At 46.6% G+C, this 18,654-nt stretch overlaps 1 protein-coding gene across 1 annotated transcript in view; it reads left to right on the forward strand.

Moving 5' to 3' along the window:
- Positions 1-1,734: 1,734 nt before the first annotated feature.
- The window catches only part of LOC113447681 (uncharacterized), a 31,936-nt gene continuing 15,016 nt past the window's right edge, over positions 1,735-18,654 (forward strand). Inside the window, exon 1 of the mRNA XM_087938758.1 lies at positions 1,735-2,025. Within this exon, the coding sequence (XP_087794884.1) occupies positions 1,735-2,025 (291 nt within the window). The remainder of the gene's footprint in view (positions 2,026-18,654) is intronic.

The raw sequence follows: 18,654 nt of genomic DNA on the forward strand, positions 1-18,654 counted from the left end.
ATAAGTCTAAGTCAGTGTTGGCTAACCTTTTCAGCACTGAGTGTCAAAACAGGAGTGTGCGTGCATGTGGGAATGCCAGAAACCAGAAGAGCAGCTCCCTGGTGCACGCATGCAGGAGCACCGGAAACCGGAAGAGCAGCTCAGCTTCCAGTTTCCTATGTGTATCTTTGGTTTCTGGTACACATGTGCCACAAAGACCAGCTGGCTGACATGCATGCGTGTACTGAAAACTGGAAGAGCAACAGGCGATGGCTGGCATGCCCAGAGAAATGGCTCTGTATGCCACTTCCGACACGTGTGTCATAGGTTCGCCATCACAGGCCTAAGTGCTTTTGCTATTGCTATAAATAAGCTAGGAGCAAGTCAGGTGAACAAGCAAGCAAGCAATAAATAAATAATTTTAGTTAGTTAATTAGTTAGTTTAGAAGCAAGTCAGGCTCTAATACAGAAACAGGTTTGAAGAAATTGTTCAATTGTCCACATCCTGCTTTAGTTTCTCCTTTTCTTTCTCCTTCTCTGTAACTGAGATGGTTTGTTTTCTTGGGCTTCTCACAAGAGCTCCTGTGTTTCCCCTTCATCCCCTTCCCTTTTAAATCCAATTGTGGTGCTCGAAGCTGTGGTGGGTCTTTATGCAGCTCATAAAACTCTCGGATAAAAGCTGAGATGGACAGCCAGGGTCAGAGTTCATACAATATACCCCGCCCTGTTTCATTTACAACTGGAAGTCACCTCATTAAATACAACACTTCTCTTCCCCACTTCCACCCCTTGGCTGAGTCTCCCTGCTCTTATTCAGGGAGGGGCCATGAAATTTCAGGTATAAGGCTGTTACTTTGCTGACTTCATACCCTTCCTATGGGCTGTGTGATGTTCATTTTTCATGCTTTAAGCCAGGCAGTGCTCACAATCACAAATATATTCTTGACTCTTTCAAGTCTCTGCCTTACTTGACTTTATTATTTTTAAAGAATATTTTAATGCAAATAAATGAATGGGAAGCTGATAGGTTGTGAAATCTCCAAATATGACTTTGGATTTTAAGTAGGTGCTTTAGAAAATAAAAATGGCAATGGGCTAGAACTCAGTGCTTTGTAAAAATGTAAAACTATTATAAGGATAGTGTGACGTATTAGCATACTTACCTGCAGTTGGTGGGTCCGTGGCAGGAGGAATTTTGAAGAGCCGTCACTGGCCACAGCTGTGAGCAGCCCGACTATAACAAGGGCTGCCATGGTTTCTTCGGCGCTCAGTCCTATACAGGAGTAAAACAGATTGGAATCATGCTGGTGTCCTGAGTCTTATTCCCATGACTTAACACTGGCAACAAAGGTGGGATACTGAGACAAAGGGAACCAGCTAGCACGTGGCGACCGACAAACACCAGCAATGCATCAAAGCGACGGCTGGAAACAACACGCCACCTGCACCTTTCGACCCGGCAACTGAAGACTGGGAATTGTATATCGACCGATTCCTCAAGTTACTTGAAGGAGTGAGCTCCATAATGTATTCAAAAGCAGGAAGAGAGCTGTCTTCCTCACCCATTGCGGTCCCACGGTATTTAAGATGGCCAAAGTGTTAGCAGCACCCTCCGATGTGAAAACGATGGCCTGGCTGGACCTGGAAAAATTACTGAAGGCTCACTACACACCAACCATTTCCTGCTTAATCAAAAGACATGAATTTTAATGACATGACCAAAAAGAAGGCGAGAGCATTGGCGATTTAGTTGCAATGCTGCAGGACATTGTCGGAGCATGGAAATTCCTAAACTTGGATGAAGCCATGAGGGACCGAGTGGCCCTGGGACTGAGAGAACTTATACTCCAGGGCCGATTATTTACAAAACCCAAAATAACGCTAAAAGAAGCAATAGGGGAAGCTACCACAGCAGAAGCAACGCAGAAATCAGTGGCCACCATGTGGAAGATGAACAAAGTGACACCGGAGACCCCCCAAAATACCATCACAACCCACCATGAGGACATCGAGTCCTCATCAGAAGACGACGAGGAAGAAAAAGGGGTAAATCAACTCTGGGCAGAAGAGGGCCGAAAGGACCAGAACGGAAAAAGGAGAGAATCTCGTTGTGCCAGTTGCAAGGGGAACCATCCACATTCTGAGTGCCATTTCCTAGATGCCATCTGCAAACACTGTGAACAGTGGGGACATATTGCTAGGGCATGCTGGGGATGAGAGAACTATGGCCCTAGACAAAGATGGAACAGCCCCCCCCCCGCCCCCGAGAGAGAAAGACAAACAGGGAGCCACTGGAACCAAGACAACAGAAACAGGTGAGGGAAAGAAACAAGCAACGGAAAGGAAGAAACACACTAGACGGTGACCATCAGATACTCCAACATGACAAATGCCAAGAAAGTATATGTCCAGGTCACCATAGAAGGCCAGTCATGTCAGATGGAAGTAGATTCAGGCTCATACTTGTCAATGGTATCATGGGACACCATAAAAAGACTGATACCAGACATGAGCTGGGAAGAACTTGAAAAACAAACACTAACACTGAAAGACTACCAGGGGAACAAAATCCCTGTAGCAGGTACCAGAAAATTCAAGGTAACATTCAAAAAATACACCAAAATTCTTCCATTAACCATAGTCAACTGGAATCGACCCAGCCTAGTGGGACTCGAATGGTTTGCACCATTAGGAATCGAGGTTACAAGGATAAACAGCATAACCAAAACAGAGTGGGAAGATGACCTGATGGAAGACTTCTGAGATGTATTCAATGGAGAACTGGGCAAGTATCAGGGGTCCCCAATTTCCTTTAGTCTAAACCCAAATATAGCCCCCATAAGACTAAAAGTGAGGCAGGTTCCTTTTGCACTAAAACCAAAAATCGATGAGCAATTGGATAAACTCATCGTACAAGGGGTTTTAGAACCAATTGACCATGCTAAGTGGGAAACCCCAATTGTTACACCAATTAAACTGGATGGGTCGGTGGGGATCTGCGGGGACTACAAAGCAACCCTTAACCACATGCTACAACAAAGTGCATACCTGGTTCCAGTGGTACAGCATCTATTAAATTCCCTGGGGGGTGGTAATCTTCACAAAACTAGACCTCGCACAGGCGTACCAACAGTTGCCCGTTGACCCTGAAACAGTGGAAGACCAGACAATTGTGACACACAGACTACAAATGTAAGAGACTGCAATTTGGTGTCAGCGTCGCCCCAGGGGTGTTCCAAAGCTTAATGGAACGCCTATTGCAAGGTATAAAAGGGGTGGTACCATACTTTGATGATGTCCTGGTATCCACCAGGAACAAAGAACAACTACATGACTGCCTAAGGAAAGTTCTGGCAAATTCAAGGAGGCAAGACTAAAAGTAAAAAAGGAGAAGTGCCAATTAGCTGCCAACAAAGTTCAATTCCTAGGATATTTTATAGACAGCGAAGGAATCCACCCCACTGGAAATAAAGTCAGAGCAATCAAGGAAGCCCCCAGACCCACAAATAAAACCGATCTACAAGCTTTCTTAGGACTCATTAACTTTTATAATATATTCCTACCGCAGAAAGCAACCACTGTGGAACCACTACACAGGTTGCTTGACAAGAAAGCAACCTGGTCCTGGGGGCAATGAGAAGAAATGGCATTCCAGGAGATAAAAAACTTGATCACATCAGACTCTGTACTAATACAATACAGCGAGACACTTCAAATAAGACTAACCTGTGATGCATCACCTTTAGGCATTGGTGCTGTACTCAGCCACGTACTACCCAATGGGAAGGAAGCACCCATAGCCTTCTATTCAAAGACTCTGTCAAAGCCGGAGCAGAACTACAGTCAACTAGATAAAGAGGCATTGGCCGCTGTCATTGGAATAAAACGTTTCCATGAATATATCTATGGGAGAACCTTCACACTAATCACAGACCACAAGCCACTCCTGGGCATAATTGCAGGAAACAAAGCTACACCTAATATATTATCACCACGAATGACAAGTTGGTCAGAATTTCTGGCTGCCTATAACTACAAACTGACCTACTGACCCGGAAAAGACATAAGACATGCTGATGCCCTCTACCTGACATAGAAGAAAATCCAGCACCAACCACATCTACACTACAAATACAGACATTAGAAAACCTACCCGTGGCGGCAGCAGACATTGCTAGGGAAACAGCTAGAGACAAAACCCTGGCGGGGATTTTAAATTGGGTAGGAAAAGGATGGCCAGAAACTGAGAGCAACAAGACCACCAAACCAATCCAGAATAGACAAACAGTACTCTCAATGCTAAAGGGATGCGTACTATGGGGGGGATGGGGTGGTCATACCAGACATTTTAAGGAAACGCATACTTGAATTGTTACATGAGGGACACCCGGGTATTGTAAAAATGAAATCCCTGGCAAGAAGTTATGTATGGTGGCCAGGGATGGATAAGGAAATAGGGGACTGTGTGGCAACATGTAAACGCTGCCAGGAATCTAGGCCAACACCCCCCCACAGCACCAAAACATGAATGGGAAACACCAAGGGGACCATGGTCAAGACTACACATTGATTTTGCAGGCCCAACCAAAGGATATACAGTTTTAATAGTCGTAGATGCTTACTCCAAATGGCTAGAGGTAAGCATCATGCACCCCACCACAACAGAAGCCGTCATTAGACAGCTCAGGAAACTTTTTGCAACACATGGCTTGCCAGATCTAATTGTATCTGACAACAGGCCACAATTCACAGCAACAACATTTGAGGAGTTTTTAGCACAACATGGGATAAGGCATGCACTGACAGCACTGGGATACCCAGGCACAAATGGACAGGTGGAACGTATAATACGTTACACAAAGGAAACATTACAAAAGCTGGGGCCTGGGGACACACAAGAAAAGATAGATAAGCTACTAAGCATTAGCACATGACACCCAGTGCCACAACAAGTAAAAGTCCAGCAGAATTACTAATAGGGAGGAAACTAAGATCACACCTAGACAGACTACACCCCACATATAGCCCAGAAAAACCAGCAGACTCCTCTAGCAGTTGCCACACATTTCAAACAGGGGACCCAGTATACACAAAAAATCTCATGGGGGAACCATTGTGGATACCAGCAAAAGTGACCCAGATAACCGGACCCTGTTCATACAGGGTAGACACCGAGGACGGGAGGAGCTGGAGGAGACACATAGACCAGTGCAGAACTAGAACCATGAAGGGAAACCTAAACAGACCCATGGAAGAGCGGGGAGACCTCTCAAACAGACAAAACACAAGTAGAAAGGGAGGGAAAGACCCTCCACGAACAAGAGAAATAACAGAACAAACCCTGACAACTATGCAGCAACCACTACTAACACTAGCCCCGGTTGGGAAACGCAAACACGTACCTGAGGCCAGGGAAGAAGGCAGGTCGGGGAGACAGGAACAGGTCCAGAAGGTTAATGGAAAAGCAGTCCCTAGTGGGAGCGGCCAGACCAGCTCAACCATCCAGGAAATTCCTGGTGGGAGCAGCATGGCCGACTCAACCTTCCAGGAGCTTCCAAGAAGATGGATCAGAAGGAACAACAGATCCGTCCGAACAGTCCAGAGGCCAACCCTCAACTGAGTTGTGCAGGTCCAGTCAAACCCATAAAAACCCCGCCTACCTACATGATTACGTATGATAGGCGAAGCTCAGATTGATTGGACTGGACCAAGGGGGGAGGAGTGTTATGTATTAGCAATTGGTCGGTCCGTGGCAGCGGGAATTTTGAAGAGCTGTCACTGGCCACAGCTGCGAGCAGTCCGACTATAACAAGGGCTGCCGTGGTTTCTTCGGCACTCAGTCCTATACGGAAGTAAAACAGATTGGAATCATGCTGGTGTCCTGAGTCTCATTCCCGCCACTTAACAGATAGGGTGACTTGGTAGATACCTTTAATTCTGAGATGGGGAGAGGAGGTTGTAACATAAAAATCTCACTTCCAAGTTTTAACAATGGGCTGGTAGTTTCTCCTTTGACATGCAATAGCAGGATCTAATATACAGTACAATAGAGTCTAATATTTTGAAACTAATCAAGGAGAGAAGAACCTAGAACTAAGAAGAAATTTCCTGACAGTTAGAACAATGAATCAGTAGAACAACTCCAGAAGTTGTGAATTCTCCAATGCTGGAAGCATTTAAGAAGAGATTGGACAACCATTTGTCTGAAATGATATAGGATCACCTGCCTGAGCAGGGGGTTGGACTAAAAGACCTCTAAGGTCCCTTCCAACTCTGTTATTCTTTTCTATAGTGTCCCAAAGATTTGCAGGCAGAGTGCTTGGGTGTCTGCACAATAGGGAAGACATCACCTTCAGAAGACGCACTCATCCTATTTCCCCAGCCAGCAGGAATTACATCATTCTTCTCAGAATCAGAATCAGGGATGGCATCACAACCAATGCAATGGTTTCTGAACCAATCCTTAATAATCCTTGTATTATTTTTGTACCTTACAGGCTGCCTTTTTCAATCTGATGTGCAACACATGTGTCTAAAGGGAGAAGAGAGGCCAACAATGTTTGATAGGCAATCAAATCTGGTTCTGATGTAGAGTCTTGTTTGCATACTGGGCAAGTCTCCAGCCTGAATTACATTTGGAGTTGACTTGACATAGAGCCCTTGCTTTCAATCTGAGTTCTTATATTTTATTTGGAACTTTCAAGCCCAAATAATATTATATTTGTACAGATAATCTGTTATGCTCTCTTTTGATGGTGGGGAAAGGGCTGGAGCCATTTATGAATAAACAAAATTTTGTAATATCTGGATGCTCTTCAGCAACTAAATATATATTTTTGAAGGAAGCAGATCAAGTCCATGAAGAGCATTAAGATGGTCTTCAAAGGAAATGATAGATTTTTTTTTGAGTATCAGCTGCTGGAGAACATGAGAAGGAGGTATTGTAACTAAGCAGTAGCAATTACACTTAGATTTATATACTACTTTGTAGTGGTTTACAGCTTTCTCTAAGTGGTTCACAGAGTCAATATATTGCCCCCAACAATCTGGGTCCTCATTTTACTAATCTAGGAAAGCTGGAAGGCTGAGTCCACCTTGAGCTGGTCAGAATCAAACTCCTGGCAGTGAGCAGAGTTAGCCTGCAATACTATGTTCTAACCACCTCCTAAGCTTAGCTTCTTGGCCTTCTTTAGACAGAGTGGGCCACTAGGCGAGGTTAAGAAAAGCAGATCATACTTCTACGTCCTATGCCATTATGTTCTTTTGCTGCTGAAGTCAATGTATGAAATGAGTTACTGTATAATATTTGAATAAGTTGAACAAGGGTCTCAAAACTGATGTCAATCCTCTCAGAGATCTGAGACATTAATTGTGATGTTTAGCTTACATACACTGGCCAAATTTGCATAACCCAGCCAACTCTATGTCTCCCAGGCACCTAGCTCATCTTCATCCACTGGCAGATCAGAACATGGGATGGCTGGGACTTTTGTGTTCCAGCCATTTGTTACACTTTCCCAGCCAGGGCAAATGGGACCAGGATGCTACTGTTTTTTTTCCCCTGGCCCATTTGTTCTCCTTCTGCTCTTAATCTTTTTTCTCTTTCTCCTGGTTCTTTTAGTCGATGGAACCTTCAGTGCCTTCATCTTGGCCCCCTAGGTCAGAAGGTGAGGAGTTTTTGGTGCTGACATTTCATAGTCTAGCTCCTGCCATTTAGTTTTGATTATGCTTCTTTCACAAACTGATGTCCTACAGGAATGGGTGGTGGGCTTTGCATATTAAAAGAACTAAATTGTTATCACAGAGACCCTTGATGTCACTGATTTTTGGATAGGAAGCAAAAGACGAAGGAATAAGAATGTCTCCTACATCATTATGAGACAAAAAAAAAAGCAGATACGGGAGGCTGATGATGTTAACCCACTTGACAAAATCCAAGTGCTCAAGATCTACTAAATTAAATTTCTATTAAATTTCTACATTGTTCAATCATGTACTGGCAGTGAGGTCATTAAGGAGAAAGAGTGCTTGTGGAGAAGACAGATGCTTCTCCCAGTCATCAAGTTGGAGAAAGCTAATATCAGCATTCTGGCAGTCACCCCCATTTACTGTAAATCATGAGTCTCGAGCCAAACTTCCAAAACTTAAAAAGGATTTATTGGGAGTTAACATGTCTGGCAATGCCTGGGTGATGCCACCTCTGAGACACATAATTCATGGTCACCCTTGACCCTGGTTTTCCCCACCCCCCTAGGGAATGTATCATAATTCATATTCTCCAATGGGACACATCCATAGCCAAGAGTCATCAATCATGTTCTCCAGTTAGAATTTTGCTCGGCAGAAACTTCAGTCACCTAGTTACTATCTTTTAAAACATTTGTGGAATGCACTTTCGATTTGCAAGCTCGTTGCACTGCTCCCCCCTCCCTTTCTGTTGGCAACTCTAAAAAGAGCATAGAAATATTTTATGAGTTGACAGCAGAACTTTTTAGGATACTCCTAGTGGGTCAGTTCTGAACAATGACAGAATGTCCCTTGAATATAGCATATCTGAGGAAGAGATTTATCTAAGCATCGAGTTTTCCTGGAAATAACTATGTTTATCTATATTGCAGGTAGCATGTGGACCAGGATCGAACAAAGGTGTAAGCAGGTCTGACTTCAATGTTCATCCAGATCTTCTTTCATGTCTATTAAAGCTGCAAGTAATCCAGAGGATTAGAGTATTGTACTCTGATATTTGGGGTGAACCATTCTCCTCTGGAATTCTGCTTCCTGCCTAAACCTGCTTGTATTGGCATCTTCAGCCAATGTCTTCCTGCCTTTCCAACACAACCCATTTGGTGCTTCCTTCCCGCTCCCCCAACTAAACACAATAGTGTCAACCAAAAGTGTGGATCTGTGATGAGATTCTCTCAAAAGTCAAACGGTGGTGTGTCTGTCTGAGAATTGTGCTGCCCTCTGCAGTTCATGGCATTGGTTCAGAAAATAGAAGGCCTCTTTTAACTTTAGATCCCTTATTTAAAGAGAAATGTACAATTTGCTTGTATTAAAGAGCTAAGTAAGGTTATTGGGGGTAATGGCATTCCTCAGCGTATTGCCTGCAGAACATATTTAAGAAACAGATGTGTTGCTTGAGGGTTTTTAAAAAAATTGTTAGTATTCCATTGTGCATTATTGCAGGTAGTTCTTGAATTATAGCCACAATTGGGACCAGAATTTCTATTGGTAAACAAGGTGATTGTTAAAGTGAGTCATGCCCAATTTTACCATGTTTTTTGCCCATGGGTTGTTAAACAAATCACTGCAGTTGTTAAATGAATTACACAGAAAATTCAATTGCTCCCATTGAGTTTGATTGGCAGAAACCATCTAGAAGCTTGCAAATGGCACTTACAGTACATGACCTCAAGATATCGCAAGCATGATAAATGCAGGTAGTCCTCAACGTACGACCAGAATTGAGAGCAACATTTCTGTTGCTAAGTGAAACATTTGTTAAGTGAATTTTGCTCCATTTTATGACCTTTTTTGCCACTGTTGTTAAGTGAATCCCTGCAGTTGTTAAATCAATAACCCGGTTGTTAAGTGAATCCTTGACTTTCCGTGTCAGAAGGTCACAAAAGTGGATCACAGGTTCCCGGAACAATGTGACCATCATAAATATGAGTCAGTTGCCAAGCATCCGATTTCTGACCATGTGACCCCGGGGAAGCTGCAATGGTTGTAAGTGTGAAAAACGATCCTCAGTCACTTTTCTCAGTGCATTTCTAACTTTATGACTTGTTAATCTAACATGCTAAACAACCTGTTGTAAGACGAGGACTACCTGTACACCTGTTCTGACCCAACCAGGTTCCCAAAGAGCAAACACAGACAAAGGCAGCAGCCCCCACCTTTTAAGGTTTAATAACAAATTCTGTTCTGAAGGCTGCTTTCCACTAATTAGCTCCAACAATAAAGAGCCTTGCCAAATTGTTTGTTAAGGCTGCCAAAAACCCAGAGATAAAAACTAATTTACAAAATTCTCCAAACACGAACTAAGATGTCCACCAGTTGAGCTTAAGAGCTTCTTTGCTTTCTGCAAGGAAAGTTTTTTCAAACCTGGCTTGTATCCTCTTGAGGGAGGGGCCATTAGCTTGCAGCCTTACTCCTGAGTTGCCTGTGCTGCTGTAATTGTTCTTTCCTCTGAGTAATCCTTGTGCATGTGCACTTGGCACAGGCTCCTCGGAAACCTCCTCGGCATTGCTGCTAGCGCCCGCAATCTCTGAAGGCAGCAGTCCACTCCCTGATGGTCCTGGTCCCTCATCAGAGTCATTGTTCTCCTCAGCCATCCACACTTGCTGCCGGCTAACCACAACACCAGTGGTGGGATTCAAAAAAATTACTACTGGTTCTGTGGGCGTGGCTAGGTGGGCGTGGCATGGCTTGGTGGGTGTGGGTTGGTGGGCATGGCAGGGAAAGGATACTGTAAAATCCCCATTCCTGGGGGAAGCTTACTGCAAAATCCCCATTCCCTCCCCACCCCACTAACCTGCTTTCCAGCTCTGTTCTCCTGTGCAGGACAACCAAAGAAGACCCAGCTGGTCAGCTGGAACTCAGGAGGCAGAGAATAGACACAGGTGGGGCCAGTCAGAGGTGGGATTTGCTGGTTCTCCAAACAACTCAACATTTCTGTTATGTCCTGAGGACTCTAGGAGTTCTCACTCAGGTCCTCTCACTTCGCGTGGGCGTTTCTTTCCCCATTCCCATTGGTTGGTTTCCCCCAGCAGCCTGCTATAAAAGCAGGCTGCAAAGTCCAAACCGTTGCTGATTGCTGCGAGCCAGTTCCTAGCGTGGCAAGCTCGGTCAGCCCTTTATTGTTACAATAAAGTATTGTTGCATTCATGCTCTGGTTCAGCCTCTCATTGCTCAAACGTAACACTGGCGACGAGGATGGGATGGCGACCAGAAGCACCATGCAACCGCTGAGTCACTAGCCTCCGATCTACAGCCCAGAGAGAGCGATCGGCTGGCGACTGGAGAAACGCTGATCCGCAGCCAGAGAGAGCGGGCAGCCAACAAAAAGAGCAAACGCGGATCCGCAGCCAGAGAAAGCGGTCTAAGTCAATAGTTAGAAGCGTCTGTAGCCGCTTGTTAGCCCAGCTACGGGGAAAGTGAAGCGCTGCGAGCCGCAGCCGCTCCGTATTGGCGCGAAATTCAAACGGGTGTCATTTGAATTTCGAACCAGTGAGAAACACAGCACAGCGCTGTAGGAAGTCACTAACGCCTACACTAGTGTGAATAGAGACACCTCCAACGGTTAACAGCCAATGTGGTAACCCAGAGAGAGGGAAAGAGAGGGTAGCAAAACCTCTCACGAGCTGAAGTCACACGAGCACCCGTTGTCCCAGAGAGATTCTTTTCGCAGGTAACCCAGCCGTTCCAGCACCATGAGTTCAAACCCAGTATTCCCGGCGTTCAAACCAGACGAAGAGAAGTGGGAATCGTATAAGAACCGCTTCAACCATTACATCGATGCGGTCGGCCTGGCAGATGCAGGAGAGCATCGGAAAAAATCCTATTTCCTTATCTACTGCGGGGCCACCGTTTATGATACCGCCGCAGCCCTCGTGGCGCCTAGAGAGTTAAAAAACGTTCCGTGGTCCGAGTTGCTCGAGATCCTCACTAACCACTACGCTCCTAGACCTTCACAAATCGCTAGGAGGTTCACGTTCCGTATGAGGAAGCAATCGAGCAAGGAGACCATTAATCAATATATGGCCGCCCTCAGAACAGCAGCCCTGCACTGCGGGTTTGGAACATACCTGGAGGACATGCTCCTCGATCAATTAGTTTGTGGGGTCAAGGATCTCAACCTACAAAGGCGCCTTCTAGCAAAAAAAGACCTCAACCTCGCGCAAGCAGTCGAGGAGGCCCTAGCCACCGAACTAGCAACAAACTCAGCCACCGAAATTCAGGGCCCAAGCGCCAAGCTGACATCGTTCCCAGTCCACTCCGAAGAGGTGAAAGCAGAGGAAACTCCCAACGATGAAAACGATGTTCACCGCCTCGCCAATGACAGACGGTCGCAGGTAGGGGCCAAACAAGAAAACACAGGTCCACCCAAACACATCACGCTGTGCCTAGCCTGTGGGGGATCGCATCAAAGGGCTACCTGCAAGTTCAAAGGAGCCACCTGCAACAACTGCCATAAGAAGGGGCACATCGCGAGAGTCTGCCAAGCCCCCCAAAACACCGCGCACAGACACCTTCCCTCGCACTCGGGACCACAGAGGCAAGTATTAAACTGTCGCACGCACCGCCTTGCCAAGCGTACTTGCCACACTGTTAGTAAAATTTCTCTTTCCGTTTCCCTAGAAGGTAAACCGTGCCACATGGAGGTTGACACAGGGTCAGCGCTCTCAATAATCTCGTGGAACACCCTCAAGAGACTCCACCCCAGCCTATCTACTACCCGGCTTCAGAGATGCCAATTCGGTCTGAAGGACTACCAGGGGAAGGCCATTCCTGTGATCGGCAGAGGCAAGTTCTTTGTCAGTTTTAGAGCTTTTAAAGGTCACCTACCTCTAGTGGTAGTTAACGGCAATCTACCCACCTTATTGGGGCTCGATTGGTTTCCCCACCTCGGCCTAGGGCTAACAGGAGTCCATGCTGTCTCAACCTCAGACACTGACTCCTTATTCGCTGACTATGCAGATGTGTTCAGCGAGGAGTTGGGGTGTTATAAAGGAACCCCCATCTCATTCTCAGTTGACCCCCAGGCAGTCCCAATCAGACTAAAACCACGTAGGGTTCCATTTGCTATTCGACCAAAACTAGATGCTGAATTGGATAAACTACTAAAACAAGGGGTCATTGAGCCAACAGATTTCGCCAGGTGGGAGACGCCCATTGTCACACCCCTCAAAAAAGATGGTAGCCTGAGAATTTGCTCAGACTACAAGACAACAATCAATAAATATTTACAAGTCAGCGCCTACCCTGTGCCCGTCATTCAGCACTTATTACACACATTCGAACCGGGCAGTATTTTTGCTAAATTGGACATGTCTCAAGCATATCAGCAGTTCCCTGTTGATAACCAAACAGCGGAACTTCAGACCATCGTAACTCACAGGGGTGCTTTCCGATGCAAGCGTCTCCAATTTGGCGTAAGTGTTGCCCCGGGTATTTTTCAATCCCTCATGGAGCGGATTTTACAGGGCCTCCCTGGCGTAGTACCCTACTTCGACGACATATTAGTCTCGGCCAGGGACAGACCCCAACTCTTCCAGAGAGTGCGAGCAGTGTTAGAGAGGTTCAGACAGCATGGCCTCAGGTTAAAAAAAGAAAAATGCGCCATTGCCACTAGACAGGTGGACTTTCTGGGCTATAAAATTGACACCTCTGGCATTCACCCCCTGGAGTCCAAGGTTAGGGCAATCCACGAAGCCCCCACACCAACCTCCAAAATGGAATTACAAGCTTTCTTGGGGTTGCTGAACTTTTACGCATCCTTCTTGCCCCACAAAGCCTCGGTAGCCGAACCCCTACACAGACTGCTAGACAAAAAGTCACCGTGGCACTGGGGACCCAAAGAAGACCAGGCATTTAACGCCGTCAAATCACTACTTACGTCAGAAGCAGTGCTTATCCAATTCGACCCCAACCTTCCTTTAGTACTGGCGGCAGACGCATCCCCTTTTGGAATTGGGGCGGTCCTTAGTCACCGACTCCCCAATGGCGCCGAAGCTCCCATCGCCTTTTTCTCCAGGACACTCTCGGCCACGGAGCGAAATTACAGTCAAATAGACAAGGAAGCCCTAGCAGCTGTCGCGGCCGTGAAAAAGTTTCACGAGTTCCTTTTTGGCCATTCCTTCGAACTGGTCACCGACCATAAGCCCCTCCTGGGCCTACTGGCCAGGGACAAACAGACCCCTCAAGTCCTTTCCCCTAAGATGACAAGGTGGACACTTTTCCTAGCGGCCTACTCATACAAACTTATTCACCGCCCGGGCAAAACTCTATCCCACGCCGACACCCTCAGTCGCTGCCCCCTATCCGTTCCGGCTGAAGACCCAGCTCCTATCAACGCCATTTTCGAGATCACCCAGTTGGACCTGCCCATCACTGCCCTTGACATTTCCGCTAAAACCAAGGCAGACCAAACGCTCGCCCAGGTGCTCGACTGGGTGAGGAGGGGGTGGCCGGGTGGAAATGTTGATAACAAATTCGCACCCTTTAAGACTCGCATGCAGGAGCTGTCCAGTTTGCAGGGATGTCTACTGTGGGACACTCGAGTGGTCATTCCGACCTCGCTGCGAAACCGAGTCATGGAAGCGTTGCACGAGGGACACCCCGGCATCGTGAGAATGAAGGCATTAGCACGCAGCTACGTGTGGTGGCCGGGTCTAGACGAGGACATTGCTAATTGGGTAAGTTCCTGCAGCATTTGCCAGGAATCCCGTCCTGCTCCCCCCATCGCAACCCCTACCAGATGGGAGAGCGCCAGCGCCCCTTGGTCTAGAATCCATATCGATCTGGCCGGCCCCGTGCATGGAAAGATGTTCCTAGTGGTCGTGGACGCTTATTCCAAATGGATTGACGTGGCACAGCTATCCACGACCACCACACTAGCTATCACCAACGCGTTAACCCGCCTGTTCGTTACACATGGGCTACCCGACTCCATTGTCTCCGATAATGGCCCACAATTCGCATCAGTAGAATTCAGCCGTTTTGCCGCCAACCTGGGCATTCGCCACATTTTCACAGCCCCATTTCACCCTGCCAGTAATGGGTTGGCGGAGAGAGCCGTCAGGACCACCAAAGAGGCCCTCGCTAGGTTTGGCAAGGATGACTGGCACCACAAACTCTCACGGTTCCTGATGAGCCAGCACTCAACACCCTGTTCAGTCACCAATAAGTCCCCAGCGGAGCTCCTGATGGGCCGGTGCATGAGGATCGTATTGGACAGACTGCACCCCCAATACTGCCCTGACTCCCCCCTCGCCTCTACTTCGGGGGTTAGACATTTTGTGTTACAGGAACCAGTATTCGCGAGGAACTTCGCTGGAGACCCACTATGGATTCCAGGCGAGGTCTTCGCCGTCACCGGGCCAAGATCGTACAGAGTCAGACTGGAGGATGGTCGCGTCTGGAGGAGACACATAGACCAGCTAAGAAGGCGCCACAGCACCCTTGCCAGTAAGAATCCAGAGTCACCAGTCGAGGGAGAACAACCTCATCCGCCGCTCAGCCTCATCGCACCCAACGCCCAGTCTGCACCAGCAGTCATCCCGGTCAGCCCAAACTCAGACGACAGCGCTCCGAGAGTCGACCAACCTGATCTGCTCAACCCCTGCAGCTGATCCTGTGGTTCCCGAGGATGCCCAAACCAGAGAGCGCGTTGGCGACACTATGGCGGTTCAACCGTCACAAACTGATACCGAACAGACAGACCACGTACCCGAACTGCGCCGTTCCGGGCGCCAGCACAAACCCCCCGTCTACCTCAAAGACTATGCATGTTCGCATCTGGGGTGAAGGGGTGTTATGTCCTGAGGACTCTAGGAGTTCTCACTCAGGTCCGCTCACTTTGCGTGGGCGTTTCTTTCCCCATTCCCATTGGTTGGTTTCCCCCAGCAGCCTGCTATAAAAGCAGGCTGCAAAGTCCAAACCGTTGCTGATTGCTGCGAGCCAGTTCCTAGCGTGGCAAGCTCGGTCAGCCCTTTATTGTTACAATAAAGTATTGTTGCATTCATGCTCTGGTTCAGCCTCTCATTGCTCAAACGTAACAATTTCCACTACCGGTTTTCCAGATCTGGTCAGAACCGGCTGAATACCATCTCTAATCTACACCCTAGTTGCCAAGCATCCTGATTTTGAACCGCTGATTGTGCAGATGCCACAATGTTCATAAAGTCAAGGAGAGGGTCGTAAGTCACTTCTTTTTAGCGCTGTTGCAACTTTGAGCCATTGATAAACAAACAGTTGTAAGTCAAGGACTAGCTGTAAATAGAATTCACCTATGGATTCTCCATCCAATTTCCTTCTTCAAAAGACACACTCATTGTTTCAACTACCTGGAGATGTTCTGTCCACTGATACTGTGAGAAGACGATGCCACTCATTTTCAGTAAATGCGCGTCAGCAGAAACAGAATTCTGGGAGCTTTTCAATCTCGACTCTTATATAATAGCAATCCCTGGGTGTGTTTGACGCAACTCTCAACGTTGCCTCTTCTACCTTTATTGTTCTCCAAGGTCTGGCCACACAGTAAGGGGACCTATCTGAGGCAGCAACGCTGTCCTGACTCAGCATCTCCTTTGTTTAAAAGAGAAAAACTTCCTGAAGTTTTAACAGTCTTTGTTTTTTCTTCTTTTTAAAAAAATCCTCTTGACCCTAGTCACATAAGAGAGGTCAGGGGCGTGAAAGGTTAATACCTTTTCACATGTAGGGGTCAAGAAGTTGCTACTGTTGTATAATTTGCCCCTCTTGTTTTCCCAGAGCCCTGTTCCTCCTTGGTCCACAAAGGCGGGGGAAAAAATCCAAACAAATCTGGTTGATAGCAGAAGACTTCAGCTGATGGGGGGGCAGGGGGCACGGAGAAGTACTTGATTGGGGCATCATCTTTTTGCCTTTTGACTTTGTGATGGTCTTCCCCAGGCTGGTGCCCTCCAGATGTGTTCATCCATGGAACGCACACTTATCAGCGGGAGTAGACAGCTGCATTCGTTCCTCCAAAATTGGCGTAGGCTAGCTGTCCTTCCCTGCCCCATTAATGTTGCAGTGGGCAGTTGAAATCCTGGTCTTTTGCACTGGGGGATGCCCCCCTTATTTCCTTTTTTAAAATATATTTTATGAACTTTTATTATCAGATAAAGTTAGAAAAATGAGAAAAAGTTAGAAAAATGAGGAAAAAAAAGAGAGAAGTGCAAAGAAGGAGCAGAAAGAAATGACTTCTGACTTAGGTTGTAGCAATGACAATCTACTTTGTCGCAATAGATTGCAAAAACAACACAACTTCAACTTTTTGCTTTTATATTTTATGACATTTCAGGCCATTTTGATGAAAACAGAGTCATCCTAATCATCAAAACCTAAAATCAAAGTTTCAATTTTTTTTCAGCTGCAAGCAAAAAGTCTAGAAGTGGTTTCCAAGTAGAAACACAATTAGATATATGTTTTTTCTTTTAGCAATCCCTTATTTTTTTAATTTTTTTTATTGCTTTTCTGTAATCCCTTGCATGGGGTGAAGTCAGGGTGACTGAATGGAGCTGAGCGTTTACTGGCCAGATGCCCTTCCTGACACCTATGCAGTGTTCACAGCAGACAATAACTCTTTGTGCCCAGAGAGAAAAATATCTGCCGATACCTAGGATTGAACTCACAACTTCCTGATTGTGAAACAAGAGCTCTACCTCTACCACCACCAGACCACTCAGAAACAAAATTAAATAAATATTTTTCTTTAATTAAAACAATCAATTTCACATCTCCATTAACTCCATCACCTGTACCACCCACTCTTTCATTGTAGATTAGGTTAGAATGATTAACAGAGTTGGAAGGGGCCTTGTAAGTAATGTAGTCCAACTGCCCACCCAAAGAGGAGACCCTATATCATTTCTGGCAGATGGCAGTCCAGTCTTTTCTTGAAGGCCTCCAGTGATGAAGCTCCCACAACTTTTGGAGGCAACTTCTGTTCCATTGGTTGATTGTTCTCACTGTCAGAAAGTTTCTCCTTATTTCCAGGTTGAATCTCTCCTTGTTCAGTTTCCATCCATTGTTCATTGTTTGTTCATCTGGTGCTTTGGAAAACAGCTTGACCCCTTCCTCCTCTCTGTGGCAGCCCCTCATATATTGGAACACTGCTATCCTGTCTCCCCTGGTCCTTCTCTTCACTAGACTAGCCAAGCCCAGTTCCTATAACCGTTCTTCATATGTTTTAGCCTCCAATCCCTTAATCATCCTGGTTGCTCTTCTCTGCACTTTTTCCGAGAGTCTCAACATGTTTTTTATAGTGTGGTGACCAAACTACAGTGACTTTTGAAAGGGAGGGAGGGAGGGGGAGAGGGGGAGAGAGAGGCTATATAATCAAAACTAAACCAGTTTCCAGATAAAACAAATGGATTCTGCACGAAATGGCTTCCTCAGGTTGGAATTGCCACTCCCCACCCTTCCTCTATTTTGACACCTTCCCATAAGGTTTGAAACAAGCCAGACGCTCCTGCAGCCTGGCCTCTTTTGAAAGCAGGAGATTACACTGTTCCAATTTAGGCAGACATACCCCATATATTACAGTTCAAGAGGGACAGGCAGAGGGGAAAGCTTAGTATCGTTCCCATCCCCCTGGGGAGCGTCAAGCCGGTATCTAATCCCTGCAGGATGAAATGGCGGGTGTGGGGGTGGAGGGGGGGGGGGATTCATACAATGGCCAGCAAAATTGTCTGGCTGCGCTGCACCAATTCCATAAGGAGGCCGCAAAGAGAACCACCTTCAGGGGTCGCCCCGCTGAAAAGAGGAGGTTGCGGCCAAGAATGTCTTTTCTCATGCAGATGCGTGGCTCGCTTGTTTCTCGCTCGCTCTTTTGCAGACACTGGCAAAGGCCTGACGCTGCTTTCTTGCCAGCCGCAGATGGTATCTAACTCTGAGCCCCACCAGTTTGACAGGGAAGGGGAAACAAAT

Source organism: Pseudonaja textilis, chromosome 9, assembly GCF_049901715.1.
Source record: "Pseudonaja textilis isolate UNSWEBS1 chromosome 9, rPseTex1.2, whole genome shotgun sequence".
Taxonomy (NCBI): domain Eukaryota; kingdom Metazoa; phylum Chordata; class Lepidosauria; order Squamata; family Elapidae; genus Pseudonaja; species Pseudonaja textilis.